At 34.8% G+C, this 15,137-nt stretch overlaps 1 protein-coding gene across 15 annotated transcripts in view; it reads left to right on the top strand.

Moving 5' to 3' along the window:
- Positions 1–14,709, top strand: part of NLGN1 (neuroligin 1) — an 829,283-nt gene extending 814,574 nt beyond the window's left edge. For 12 of the 15 annotated variants that reach the window (XM_070582358.1, XM_070582369.1, XM_070582365.1 and 9 more), the window contains 3 exons: positions 6,560–6,772; positions 10,491–11,280; positions 12,088–14,709. In XM_070582358.1, the coding sequence (XP_070438459.1) occupies positions 6,560–6,772; positions 10,491–11,280; positions 12,088–12,910 (1,826 nt within the window). In that variant the 3' untranslated portion in view covers positions 12,911–14,709. The remainder of the gene's footprint in view (positions 1–6,559; positions 6,773–10,490; positions 11,281–12,087) is intronic. The other 3 variants (XM_070582360.1, XM_070582368.1, XM_070582371.1) reach the window with 1 other exon arrangement.
- Positions 14,710–15,137: the final 428 nt, after the last annotated feature.

Genomic DNA, 15,137 nt, shown 5'->3' on the forward strand with positions numbered 1-15,137 from the left:
GTGGATGAGAGTGATGAAGTGATGGAATCAGTGAGAGGCTCCCTCTCACTGCAATGGCTAAAGTATTTTGATGACTTGATATTTAAAGAAAATATTTGAGATTGTTATAGCCCTTGGGCCCTTTTCTTGAACAGAATATTTTTATTGAAAACTTACAAAGGAGATTCTAAAGGTATTGCGCATAGTGTATATTAATATTCTCCCTTTCCCAGGGTATTTCACAATCACGTGAAAGGCCAAGTTCATTTAGCTACGTGCTCTATCAGGCAAGAGAGCACAGGGATAGAAGTAATACTAAGAAGTTCACTCATTTGTTATTAATTGATTGATTATTTCATGGAATATTTATTCAATGGCAATTAAGTTAAGTGTCTGGAATGCAAAGATGTCCTCTGTTTACTCAGGGAGACAGAGCAATACACCAGTGACAATACAATGTGGCAAGAGCTCAGATGGAGGTCACCTAGAGATTGGGTGCTAAATCATCCTGTCTATATCTTTCCTATCTTTTAGTTTTCATAGTGCAATTGAAGTGTTCAAGGAAGGAGTTCTTCCCCTGCCTTCCTCATTGCCTTTATTTTATTCTATTGGCATCGTCTAGGTAATTCACATTACCATGCTATTTCCATAATTCACAAACTTTAAGTCATTAGAAATGTTTTTAGCTAGGATGAGTTATAGATTTGTTACTGCTGTCTATTTTTGTTTGATGTGTGCACGTTGTGTGTGTGTGTGTGTGGTGGTGTGTTGGTACTTCTATATGCGGTGTTTGCGAGATTATTTAGTGCTGTTCCAGAGTAGTAGTTTTACCCCGTTGTATGCTACTTTTTCACAAGTGAGATAACCCTCTACTCCAAAATTCAGGAATAAGCTTCAGTTGCTGTTTTTTGAAATTACTAAATTCTTCTGTAATTATTTTTTGTAATTTTAATTAATAGACATTTACTAAATTGGTTAAAATAAATATTCCAGTTTTATTTTGGGGAAGAGTCACAAAATGTTAAAACTGAATTATAAAGTAGAAAGATCAATCTCTCCTGTTTACCTTGGAGGTGGTGAAAACATTGGGAATTTGGGGACTGAAACACAGAGAAACTCTACAGATGTTTTCTTTCCAGGCATCTATTAGGAGTGACCTTCTTCTTTCCAACTGTATGCCTCTGTGTCCAGCTATCAGGAATCAGAAGCCCTAGTCAGTAACTCAGTTTGATCTTCCCACAGATGGGCCATTAAAAAGCAAATTATCTCACAATGAACAAACAAATGAATAAATGCACCAAACTATAAAAGTTTGAAAATACCACCAAGTTATATTGTATTAAGATATAAGCTCCATTTCAGAGCAAATTTTTTTCCAGAGAATACTTACAAAAAGGAAATTATTTTGACTTTATCTTTTGTTGCTTTCTAAGAAGAATTTAGACAGTAGCTTTCAAGAGAATACAAGAGCAAGAAAGCTAGCTAGAGGCAATAGGTAATTAAATGATACTCTGTGTGTTCTTTTTCCCTGCACAGACCCCAAATTGCCTAATTTGGTCAATTCTAACCATCATATTTTAAACAATCTTGCCTCAAAGAGAAATAAAGGGAAACTCTCCAATTATGTCTTAACATGAGGATTTTATTTTGATATAGCCGTGTCCCCCCATTAGAAAAGAATATTTTTCAAAAGTGAGGCTGGTGACAGAATAGAACGTAGACTTGTTTGCTGGAAGTTTGGAGGCTGAGTAACTAGTTAGAAGGATTTCATCTGTCTAAGAAGAAAAAAGGAAGACCTAGAATAAGTCAGTCACGAAAGTGGCATGCAGAAGACGGAGACAGAATACAGAGGAAGAGCTGACTGGACTTGGCACCTAAAAATGTAGAGAAAGCTAGCACGTGGGAGTTCCAGTTGGATTTTTAGCTGGGAGGATCAGAGATATTAATCTCACAATTACAAATCCTTTTTATGTTTAAGGTGCAACGTTCTTAATGAGCTATTCTTCTGATCCATATTCCAAAGTCCCTAGAAGGATGCCTCTCTGTCATTCAAAGTCTCATGTCTGCAAGACTGACTCTCTAATGCTCGGTATGGTCTCTATTTTGAAATGCTTATCAATTTGACTCAAAGAACAAACCAGAATCTTCCGTATCCAGGCAACAGCACTGATAAACATGGAAGATTTCTTTCCTACTTCTTTATAGCATGAACTGCATACTATGGACTCTAAAAATATATATTGTATTTAACATTTCCAGAAATTAAACGCTATAAACATAGACATTTGAATTTTCCCCCTCACACAAAAAAAGTACACCTACAGTATACAATCACTGACATCTTAAATTTGTGACATTATAGATGTCATCTCAAATGTAAACAGTCTGTATTTTTCCTAGTCCCAGGTTCCTCCTTGAATACTTTTGGATCTTTTTTCCTCCTGGGAAGCACCCTGCTTGACCGTGATTTTACAGTCTAAAGATGTTGCCTATATGGTTGTATTGTAAGAGACCTGAATTTGGTTGTGTCAACCAATAAGCTGCAGGGCTGCTGCCAGACAACTTAACTTAGCTCCTCCCATGCTCCTTAGGGTCTGCCTATCAGAGAGCTACCTGAGGTCAGTGTACATTGGTACCCAAGCCGATACCTTGATTGCAATAATTATCTGTTTTTATTCATCTTCCCCTTGCCCAATTTGTTTTAGGTCTGATCAGATTTTTCCATTCCAAGGGCCAGTGGACCCATGTTCAATTGCCTAGTTTTTCCTTAACACCTGAAAGTAATCCTAGTTGCTAGATTAGGTATACATCAAATTGAGGCCAAACCTGCTCAGTAAATTTAATCAGATCAGTAGAACTAGTAGATCTATGTAAGAACAACAATAATTAGAGATTTTTGCCTAATAGAATAAATTTTGGGGTAAGAAGAATGATATTAAATAAATTCTATTTGAACACAAAGTTGAATGGCAATTGTAGTGGATACATGAACCAGTGACATAATCCTTGACATAATTGTGATTATGAATTTTGAAAGTTTGCTTTAAACTTAAAAGTAATAATTTTTTAGGGTTTTATATTCATGAATCAAGTAAATTAAAAAGTTGAACATATTTTTCTGGAAAATTCTGCTGCTTCTCCCCTCCAAAAAAAGGAGACATGCTTATTTTCATAATCATTATTGTTCTATCTAGCAAAGTTAATGTGTCAATGTGTTAGGACATCAGTTAGTCACACATTCTAGGAGTTTACAAATGAAGACCAGGAAAAGCCAGATAAAGTTGGTGACTATCTGTTAAGAACGATTTAAATGACATTAAGGGAAAATCCTTCTCCAAAGTAATCATAAAGGTAAGCAACATTTTCAGTTCTTTGTACAGTTGAGTTCTCTCATAGCTGGACTACAGTTGAGCAGTTCAATGTAAAGTTTCAGCTAGAGTGAGCTGAAATAATTCTGCTGTTACGGACACAGCAGCTAAATCAATTTAAAAAAGAACTTTACATGAATACTTCATTGGATAGCAAGGTATAAAGAATGCTGCGGGTGCACATCACTTGGGTAATTAGCAAACTTTGTCTCTTTTCAGGCAACAATTTATTTAACTTTCCTCATTTTGTGCCCTTAAGTGAGCAAACAAACTTTTGTTTGAATACAGCATCAGAAATAAAAGAATTCATGCAAGCATGTAGTATCACTTTATCAGGTCTAAAGAGATAGGATTTGCTTGGTTGATTGGCCTAAATAAAGGCAACAACTATCTTTCATTTTTTCCTAATATAGAACTCATAGTGGCTTTCTGAATTCACTTTAATGATCAATTGTTTTTAGTTGGAAAGATAGATAGGTAGATGGCAAGATAGATAGATAGATAGATAGATAGACAGATAAACTTCAGCATACACATGAAGTAGAAATCAAAAGTGAGGGAAATTCAGTACTGAAGGGTAAAACAGACTAGCTTGGACATTCCAGGCTGAGGACACAATCTTTTACCTGACGATTTACTCCATTTTCCATGCTGTGTCTTGACACTGCAATTTTGAAATTGAATTGACTTTGTTTAAAATTTTTTCTTCAAGACACTGCAAGATTTCTTTAAACTATATATAAAGTAGAAGTTGCTCTTCAGAGAATTGACATGTTTTTTACCGTATTGTTGTATAAACACAAAACTAGTTGACCAATCTACCAGAGAAGCTAAAATGGTGCTACCAGAACTGAAGTCATCGAGGAGATACTATGTAGTCAATGTAGGGACGATAATCCCTTTACTGTGGTTCTCTGCATGCTGCATATTGGATGATGGCTATTTTATTAGTAAATCAATTTTGTCCGAATACAGAGATTCATTTGAATGTAGCTGGAGTTATTCAATATTATTTCAAGAGGAATTAAGTACAAATCCTGAGTTTTGTGCTAAGTGTCATAAGCTATATTCATAAATCAAATTTCTATGTGAATATATTTACAATATAGAATTATAGGTAATAAACAACGTAGAGTGTGCTCTCATTCTCTCAAGCATTCTCTTACTCTGTCTCACTCACTCTCTCATTCTCTACACACACACACACACACACACACACACACACTCATACCTACTTTATCCTTCAAGAGTCCTTTCTATCTAATGCACAGTAATCCTTCCATAATGTTGTTTTCAGGGTTCATGACTTTAGTCTATCTTTATATATCAAAACGTTTGTAACAGATTCCTTCAGGAATTTAAACTAATGGTTCTGTCTTATACCAAAATTCACTTAATAGCAAATAAAGCTAAAAGAGTTCGCTTGCATGTTTTTGTTTTGTATTTTAACATACTCTCATTTATTTGAATCTTGCATATTTGAAAGTGCTTCTATGTAAGATACCACGAAAATTTCCTTAGATTGTTAGGTAGATTCAATAAAAGGTAACGAATATAACCAGAAAGATATGTTTATTTGGAACTTTTTTAAAAAAAGTTAACCTCCATCTCAAGGATGATTTAATATTTCCAGGGTTATACATGCACCTACGTACAAACAAACACACACACGGTGGACTAGAGTTTGTGTTTTTGTTTCTTGTAATTTTTGGTCTTGTGGGAAAAGAACTAATCATCTGCATTTCTTCACATTCTTCAAAATTATTCAGGAAGATTTGTCATCCTTTAATGCTTCCTACAATGATCCTAAAGAATTTCTTTCCCATAGCTTCATTTTGGCTAGAGATCAATTTACTCAACCCACAGGAACTGTTATCACAGTCTGGTTTTCAAAATGTAATTGACTTCCTGGCTTATTTATAAAATAGAGGTATATTTCAAATTGAATAAAATAATTTTTATCACAAACTTTGACACCTAATGTTGAGTTTTTGTAATGGCTTTGCAATAAGAAGGTAAATCTAATTTTTAAAAATTATTTCTGTAAAGTCGTTGAGGTTGGAAATTATATCCATAATATAATTAATCAATTTGTATGTAATATTTCTAAATTTTTTCTACATAATATATGAATAGTCTATAAAATGGAATATTTTATTAAATACTTTCTACTTTTTTACTTATATCCAATGCAGAAATACATTAGAGTAGATGTTTGTTTTACAAGTTATAATAAATATATTATAAAAGCTAAGTCAGTGAAATGAGTGAATATGTTTAAAGTATTATTAAAGTAATATCTTTGACTCTTCTCACTATAACAACTTCCATATGTAAGAAATTCACTCAACTTTTACTACCACAATGTTTTTTCTATCCATTTCCTTTTTTCAACTGTCTTTGCCACGCTGTCAATTCAGATCCCTGTAACCTTGCCCATACCTCCATTCTCTCTATTATTCAACATATGTTCCTCCTCGTTATTAGATTCACTAGAAAGCAGAGTTTTAAGAATTCCAGAAATATGAATCTGACCTTTTCAAAAATCTTCAATTATTCTACACTGTTTTCTAGTTGAGCAAATATCTTCATTTTAGCATTGAAGATATTCCAAAATATGATCTCAAGTTACCTGTAACGCAGTGATCCTTTCTTAGCCATGGGCCATCATGGATTAAAATGTGCGTATACATATACATGCAAGGATTTGAATATAATTTTATGCACAAGTCTTAGAATTATACCCCTGTTCTACACCCTTACATCCTGCCACTCTGCTGCACACACCTTAGATTCCAACCATGTTAGACCAGTAGTAACTCGAGGACTGACAGTGTTTTATGCAAAAGCACATTCTTATATGCCCCATGATACTATCCCAAATATTTCCACCAAGTAACTTGGCCTCTGGAATGTCTCTCTTGAGGTCTTTCAGAATGTTTTAATTTTCTTTATCTGCCCCCTGTTACCTGTTACCTGGACAACTTGGGAAACATTTGGGAAAGATAAATGTGATATTTCAGATTTCAGTCTCTACTATTCTTCCTAAAGTAAATTCTTTTGTTCTGGTGGGAAATAATTTTTCACTAAAGAACTTGGACTGTACTCACCTTGACAAACATTGGCTTCGATTGTATTTAAATTTAATGTCTATTTGATTCATGTCAACTCAAAAGGGTTTTCTGTGGTGTCTTTTTATTTCTATTTTCCAGGTTTCTTGAGCACAGGGGATCAGGCTGCAAAAGGAAACTATGGACTCCTTGATCTCATACAAGCTCTAAGATGGACTAGTGAGAACATTGGATTCTTTGGTGGTGACCCCTTAAGAATCACTGTTTTTGGATCTGGTGCTGGGGGTTCATGTGTCAATCTGCTGACTTTATCCCATTATTCTGAAGGTAACCGTTGGAGCAATTCAACCAAAGGTATTATGCAGGTTGCAAATTTTGACAATTTTGGTGTCTGCATGCCACCACCATCAGTAGTATGTGATGCTCTGTATATATTTCTCTGTTCAAACTGAGTGTTAGGCTGAACTCAATCACTGTTTAAAACTTTGTTTCTTCAACTTTTCTATGCATGTTTAAATTTTTGTCAAACTCTTTTCTTTGTCTCCTGTGGAGCTTGGTAAGGATACCTTTCAAGCACACTTGAGAAAGGTTAGCATTACAGTTACTTTTCTTTCCTCCAAAGGGTGATTTTCAGGAAAATCAAAGACGTTCACCATTCTGTCATCTCTGTTTATTCAGTAATCAAAGTCAAAGACACAGGTTTTTCTAATCCAGGGATTGTACATAATCTATTTTCAAGACAATAGACATTTAAAACCCTTTACTAGTGTGAAGATCAGGAAGCAGTTGTAAGCTAGTTTGTCTGGAAATGTGATTTTCACTTTTTGTTTGAGTAGAGAATGGATGTTTGATCATTTTGCATGCATGATCCAAAATTGTCAAAGCATCAAGGTCACTGGTAGAACTTTTGATTAAAAAGAAAAATATAATGTGAATTTGTGCTTTTTCTATTTTCAACTCCAAGTGTTATGTTTTTTCCCCTAAAATTTGCCAAAGCAGTATAGAACCCTGAAGCTGCTTAAATCCATGAAATATTTTTCTTGTCTCCATTTTCCGGCCTTGATACCCTTTTTCCAAAGTGCCTGCCCAAGGCTCATCATATTGTTCTTTATGGACTCCCATCTTACTGTGAGTTTAGTCACCCATTCTAATTGCATTGTTAACTTGAAATATCCACAGGAACAGAAGTGTTTTGTTGGAAAAGTCTGTAAAAGCAAATACTTTCCCTCCATTATACGTATGTAATAGACAGGAAGATAGAGTATACGCATCAGCATAGATCATCTTGTATTTTTTATATTTTTATTTTCATTTTATATATGTTATGAAAATATACAGTCAAGTATAATTCATGAAACATCTTAATTTGTAAGACAGTTTTATGATATGAGCACGAGACAAAATATTAGTTTTTGGTGTCAAAGATACATTGATGTGGAATTTCAAAAGCACAGGCAGTCATTAAATGGGTATATATATTTGGAAAATCATATATTATTAGAGGCAATTTAGTGACGTAGTTCATGTAATATCTCATTTATATTAGTAAAGTTCTGATTCGAGATGACAAAATGACACATACAAGAATATTTCCAATTGTATAGAGATTTTGGTCTGTAACAAAATGACTTATTTTGAAACAACAAGCTTTGTTTTTTTTTTTTTAATTGAACAGATTAGATTGTTCTAGCATGAGGTCTATGCTAATGCCAATATTTATCTAGGTTAACATTAGACAATCTTTTCAGACTTCTTAAAGTCATTTGATCTCGTGTTATCTCCTCCTATTTTTTCTAAAACTACTAACTGAAAAGCAAAAATGAGCACCAAGGCCAGTTTCAGCCAGTATAAAACTAGCATTCGATAGAGATGAACCAATTAGTTCATCAGCTTGCATTGCTATTCACCAATCCTTGATGTGGTAAACAGTGGCAAATGGCTTTGCAAACTTGGAAACATAACATTCCATAACATTCTTCAAGGAAAACTGTCCATGCTTAATGAGAGAAATGGACTTATGTTTGGTCTAGTTCTAAGCCTATTTCCACTAACAAAGCTGCCTGATTTGATTAGGAGATGCTCAGGAGACCTCTTGAAATCATCAGGCTAAGTCTGTCGCCAGTGCAGACATGAATGTTAAAGTCTGTGACTCCCCAGGCCTGCAGTGGTGCTCAGGACTGTATCTAGCAGGGGTCAACCACAGCTTGCATACACATATCACTCACTCTCACTAATAATAAAATATATGGTTTTCCCGATACTATGTAGATGGCATATTTCAGACTATACTTAGCATGATGTGTATTTTCCCCCAAATCTTTTTGGTATATTTAATTAATGTTATTGAGCCCCTGAAATGAGAAAGAATGCCATAGAAATCACTAGGCTTATTTTAGCTATAAAAGTTTTAATCAGTAAAATGTTTCTCTGAGCAAATGTTGATAAACACATAGCCTATATAATTTTTTACAATTATCTGTATTCTTATCATTTGTTCTAGCATACTTTGCTATAGCAAACTAAAAACATGTTCATAAAGACGTCAGAGACCAAAATAAATTTAAATTAGCATTGTTTGACTTTTTGAATATTTTTAGAATTATCTAGGAACATTTTGAATTTTGAATACATATACATGTTTGGAGAAAAATCTAAACCTTTGCTTCTAATTCAGACACTGCTTTAGCACCTTTGTGAAAAGAATTCTTATCTCATTAACACATATGAATAATTGAACACGTGTTTAAATAACTGAGCTACAAAGCTGTATTTGAAAATTAATAATAAATTCAATTTTTAGAAGAAAATACATTAATTATATTTATATATTTTGTTTCCTTAGCTGGCTGCCATTATATTTATTAATTTATTTATTATTCTATATGTTTTTAGAAAGATTGGCCCTGGGCTAACATCTGTTGCCAATCTTCCTTTGTTTTTTTTCCTCCCCAAAGCCCCAGGGCATAGTTGTATTTCCTAGTTGTAGGTTCTTCTAGTTCTTCCACGTGGGATGCCACCACAGCATGGCTTGATGAGTGGTGTGTAGGTCTGTGCCCAGAAGCCAAACCAGCGAAACTCAGGATGCCAAAGTGGAGTGTGAACTTAACCACTCAGCCATGGGGCAGGCCCCAGATTAATTATATTTTTAAAACAAGAATTTTATTGGAAAATACCTTAATGAATAGATAAAGTGCATTTGTAAATTTGAACGCATGCAGCTCTTATCAAACTGCATGTGGGACCATGATTTATAATTCTTAAATGCAATTAAGCGAAAAGCAGTGGACCATGTACTTTTCATCTTTTATGATAAAATATAGCAGCGCACCTTCAACAGTGGAAAAAGTTAAATCACTTCCCACTAAATCCTTCTGCTGATGATTTTTCCTTTAACCTAGTGAACACACTTCAAATGTTATGTCTTCTTCTGAAAGAGGAATATTCAGCATACTATGTCTGACTTGAAGAGCTGGAAAGAGTATGTCTAAAGTGATATTCTGTTTTGTGTGCCTTCAGGGCCATCCCCAGGGTATTAGCAAATCCCCAGCCTCAGTAGTTGTACGAACTCTCAACAGTTCTTTTTCAAATAAATTCTGGCTAAAACAAACATTTAGAGCCATTTTGAAGAAAGATAGATGCAGCCAAATCAGAGAAAATAGCCCCAAAAGACAATACAGAATCATACGAAGAGTTAAAGGAAAGAGAGTTGGTCCCATCTGGTTGGCTTTGATAATAAAATGAGTGTGTATGTGCTGATCAATGGAAGCATTTGGGGCTTTTTACCACTAGTATTTGCACATTCTCCTCTTCTCCTTGCTTACTGCCTCTTTGAGACACTGAACAATTTAGACCTCTTGACCCCTACAGTAGTCAAAGACCTAGGTCCACCTCTTTGATTCATTATACCCTGGCGATGACTTTATGTACCTTCTCTTAAGCAAAAATGTCGCTCTCTGCCTGTTTCTTGAGTTGTATCTGGGTTCTTATATACACGTCTAAAATATCAGATTTTATTGTTTTACCCTAACATTATTCAAAGGTCATCTGAAACTCTTTGTTGTTTTTCCCATAGGACTTTTTCAACGAGCAATAGCTCAAAGTGGAACAGCCCTTTCCAGCTGGGCTGTTAGTTTCCAACCCGCAAAATATGCTAGAATGTTGGCCACAAAAGTTGGTTGCAATGTTTCTGATACAGTAGAGTTAGTGGAATGCCTACAGAAGAAGCCTTACAAAGAACTTGTTGACCAAGATATTCAACCAGCGCGATACCACATAGCCTTTGGACCTGTGATTGATGGTGATGTAATACCAGATGACCCTCAGATATTGATGGAACAAGGAGAGTTTCTCAACTATGATATAATGTTAGGAGTTAACCAAGGGGAAGGGTTAAAATTTGTTGAAAATATAGTAGATAGTGATGATGGTATTTCAGCTAGTGATTTTGACTTTGCTGTTTCCAATTTTGTTGATAATTTATATGGATATCCTGAAGGCAAAGACGTTTTGAGAGAAACCATTAAATTCATGTATACTGACTGGGCTGACCGTCATAACCCTGAAACCAGAAGGAAGACGTTATTGGCTTTGTTTACGGACCATCAGTGGGTGGCACCAGCTGTAGCTACAGCAGATCTTCACTCAAACTTTGGTTCGCCTACGTATTTCTATGCCTTTTACCATCATTGCCAAACAGATCAGGTTCCAGCTTGGGCTGATGCAGCTCACGGAGATGAGGTTCCTTACGTACTAGGAATCCCCATGATTGGGCCTACAGAGTTATTTCCTTGCAATTTCTCCAAAAATGATGTGATGCTGAGTGCAGTCGTAATGACATACTGGACAAATTTTGCTAAAACTGGGTATGTGCTTAAGGAATAAAGTTTTCTATAATTTAATAAAAATATCACTTTAAGCGTTTAAAAATAATACATATTATGTACCCAAATGATTTAATAGGTGCAATATATTAAGGTCCTTTACTCAAAATTCTACACTGTAGTATTTCAAAAATCACTGCTTTATTACTCCTTACTTTATTAGAAGTTTATTAAGAAAGGCTAATACCTCTATGGCATTACTCGATAATTAATTTTATTCTGTTTTTTTAATTACACAGGACCTATTATTATTGTTATTCAATAGTGACAAATATTATTTTTTAGTGCTTTCCAGTTTACAGTGTGCCTTTTGATCCTCCCAACTACTTTGTGAGGTAGGCAGGTACTACTAATTCCATTTTACAGAGAAGAGAATTGAGGCTACGAGATCCTCATATAGATATTCATATGTCTGTGTAGCAACACTAGAACTCAAATATCCATTTACCAACCTCAAATCCCAAGTCCTCTCCACTGTTCCATGCTGTCTCTGCTAGTTTGCCTATGAGACAATGCATATGCATATGAATTTTAAAATCTTTGGATATACAGCAGCCATCTCTAAATGGAAAGAGAGAACAAGAATGTGAGGCTTACTCGAATAACATTATCATCCATCTGACAATCTGCCTGCAATTGGATTTATATTTCTAAATTAACCCAAGTTGTTAAAACACAGTCTAAAGCTTTGCTGAGTTGCCTCTCCAATTAGATGTTAAACTAGTACCATTTCAATTAAGAAAAAGAGTAAAGCAATTTTGTTCTCATAATTTCTTTTTTCTCTCCTAGTGACCCAAATCAACCAGTCCCTCAAGACACAAAATTCATCCATACCAAACCCAACCGCTTTGAAGAAGTAGCATGGACCAGATATTCCCAGAAAGATCAACTTTATCTCCATATTGGATTAAAACCGAGAGTTAAAGAACATTACAGAGCCAATAAGGTGAACCTCTGGTTGGAGCTGGTACCTCATCTGCATAATCTTAATGACATTTCTCAGTATACCTCGACAACAACTAAAGTGCCATCAACTGATATCACGTTCAGGCCTACGAGAAAAAATTCTGTACCTGTCACATCAGCCTTTCCCACTGCCAAGCAGGATGACCCCAAACAACAACCGAGTCCATTTTCAGTGGATCAAAGGGACTACTCAACAGAGCTGAGCGTCACAATTGCAGTTGGAGCATCACTGCTATTTCTGAACATCTTGGCCTTTGCAGCCCTGTACTACAAAAAAGATAAGAGGAGACATGATGTTCACAGGAGATGCAGCCCTCAGCGCACTACTACCAACGATCTGACCCATGCACAAGAAGAGGAGATCATGTCCCTCCAAATGAAGCACACTGATTTGGATCATGAATGTGAGTCCATCCATCCACATGAGGTGGTTCTTCGGACCGCCTGCCCCCCAGATTACACACTAGCTATGAGGAGGTCACCTGATGATGTTCCCTTAATGACACCCAACACCATTACAATGATTCCCAATACTATACCAGGGATTCAACCCTTACACACATTCAATACATTTACTGGAGGACAGAACAATACTCTGCCCCATCCCCATCCCCACCCCCATTCACATTCAACAACCAGGGTATAGCCAGACAAGAGAAACAAACTCTATTTTTTTGATGGATTGCAGTAAAAGATTACTGAAGATTCCTTGGCTTTCAACCTACAAGACTCTTACTATTTAAATAAGGAGGAATATTATGTGAATATACATATCAAGAACTTTGGGGGTTTTGAAAAAAATGAATTGTACATATATACAAAAATCAACTTTAAAAATGAATTTCAATTGCGTGAAGCAATTGTTCTGAATGATACTTTTTCATTCACATTCAAGAATTAATTTTTTGAAGATTTATGTTACATAATGGAATTAGGCATGTGGAACACCAAACAGGAAAGAACTATGTCTGAAATATAAAAAATAAAAATAAAAAAGCAACCATGCATATGCACAAGGGACACACCAATGGAATGTCAGATAATTTTCACCAGTTTTTATTTGGAGCCGTTTTATTGTGTAGACCATATTTACATATTTGGATAAGTACACAAAGCACCAATGCTGTTAATGGCCTTAGCGAAGGCTCATGCTGAAATTTGCCAGTAAAACAAAGAAGTTTAAAGACTGGCAGGTACAACATTATCACATAAGTGCTGTCAGTATAAAGTTGTGGGGATAAAGGAAACGATATTTTTAGCACGATGTGCATGATAATTTATATGCTTGGTGGCTGTGCTGCTGATTAAGCCGTAATTAAAATTCTTCTCATCCCATTGGAGTTTTTAATAGAAGCTTCCTCCATCAATTGGCAGAACCTAAAGAAGATTTTAAGGGGCAAAAGTAATTACAATTAAATAATTCACAGTAGTTTTGATAATAGAAGGAATTAGTTATTAAAGGTATTTGAAGAAACTATAGCTATAGTGGTGAATACTCGCTGATATGAATCCCAGAAAAAAAATTCCTGTGTTTTTAATGTTCTTTTTATTCCCATCTAAATAATTTATAGAAATATAACCCTAATTGGACATGTGTTACAGGCTCTATAATTTGCTGTGGTTTTTATTACTCGGTATTTTGTTCCTTTTGGTAAGGTGAAGTGTGTCCGAATAGTTACTTCCAACAGTCTTTTATGATATGAGGATGCCCCAAATTACCACTCTGATTACAGTTCTCAGTTAATTGATTTACTCATGTTGCATGACAAAATGTTTACTAATAATAATTCAATATAAAGTTATGTCCCTCCTCACATCACTTATCTTTCTCACTGAGGTTCATTCACTGGAATTTACTCACGCAATCTCAGTAGAGTACAACGTAGATACCAACCTAGAAGGAGAGTCAACACCTGGAGGATTTTAGTCTTACACAGATGTGTGATTTTAAATGAATATTCTAAGACCACAGGAAACTCTTCATCCCCATGTTGTTTACCAGTAACAGTATATCACAGACCTTTCCAAATGTTTGTATATGTAATCAGATGTACATTTATATTAAAAAAAATTGAGATGGACTTAAAGAGCACATCCTGATAAATACTTTCTCTCTTACCTGTACTATATTTCTATTAGACTAAAGTTATGTGATTTTTTTTTACATTTTTTCAGATGACTAGCAATTTTGATAGTTTGTAAGATAATGCAAAGAACTTTCTCTGACAAACTAACTGCAGTAACAGAAACCTTTCTTTTCAGTTACTCTTTTTCAAGAATGAAAGCTTATTATACAAAAAAAAAATTGTATACTACTTGATGGAAACAACTTTGTACATCTTGGCCATGTCACTGGTCATTGCGTGAAATAAAGATAATCTGGATAATGACTATTAGTCCAATGCTAAGAGACATGATCTTTGCTCATTAAAGAGCTAAAATGTTTATTGCTGTTTTGTCTTTTTTTAAAAAATCAAAAGGAACATGACTGTCTCAGAGAGTCATTTTTCTAGACCAGTCGGATTTTTGAAGACACATAGGTAACTTCCACAGAAAACACACCATGTATTTAAATGCAAGTCTCATCTAAGAAGAAATTGTTGAAATTTTAACATTATGAATTTATAAGCCTAGGAACTCATAAAAAGTATTGGCTTTGTATTTTTGAACACCTCTTATGTGAAAGTGTTGTAGAAATAAAATGTGCCAATTGTTTTCAGTCAGAAACACAGATTCCAGTTCTGATCATCGAGAAAAAGATCTCTTGGAAATAAACGTTCAATATTTCATGGAATGAGAATTGCTAGGTTTATAATATAAGGGTGAGTAAACTATCATAAAGTAATGGATAAAAAGCTATCCTTCTAAGAGAG

This window comes from Equus przewalskii, chromosome 18, assembly GCF_037783145.1.
Source record: "Equus przewalskii isolate Varuska chromosome 18, EquPr2, whole genome shotgun sequence".
Lineage (NCBI taxonomy): Eukaryota > Metazoa > Chordata > Mammalia > Perissodactyla > Equidae > Equus > Equus przewalskii.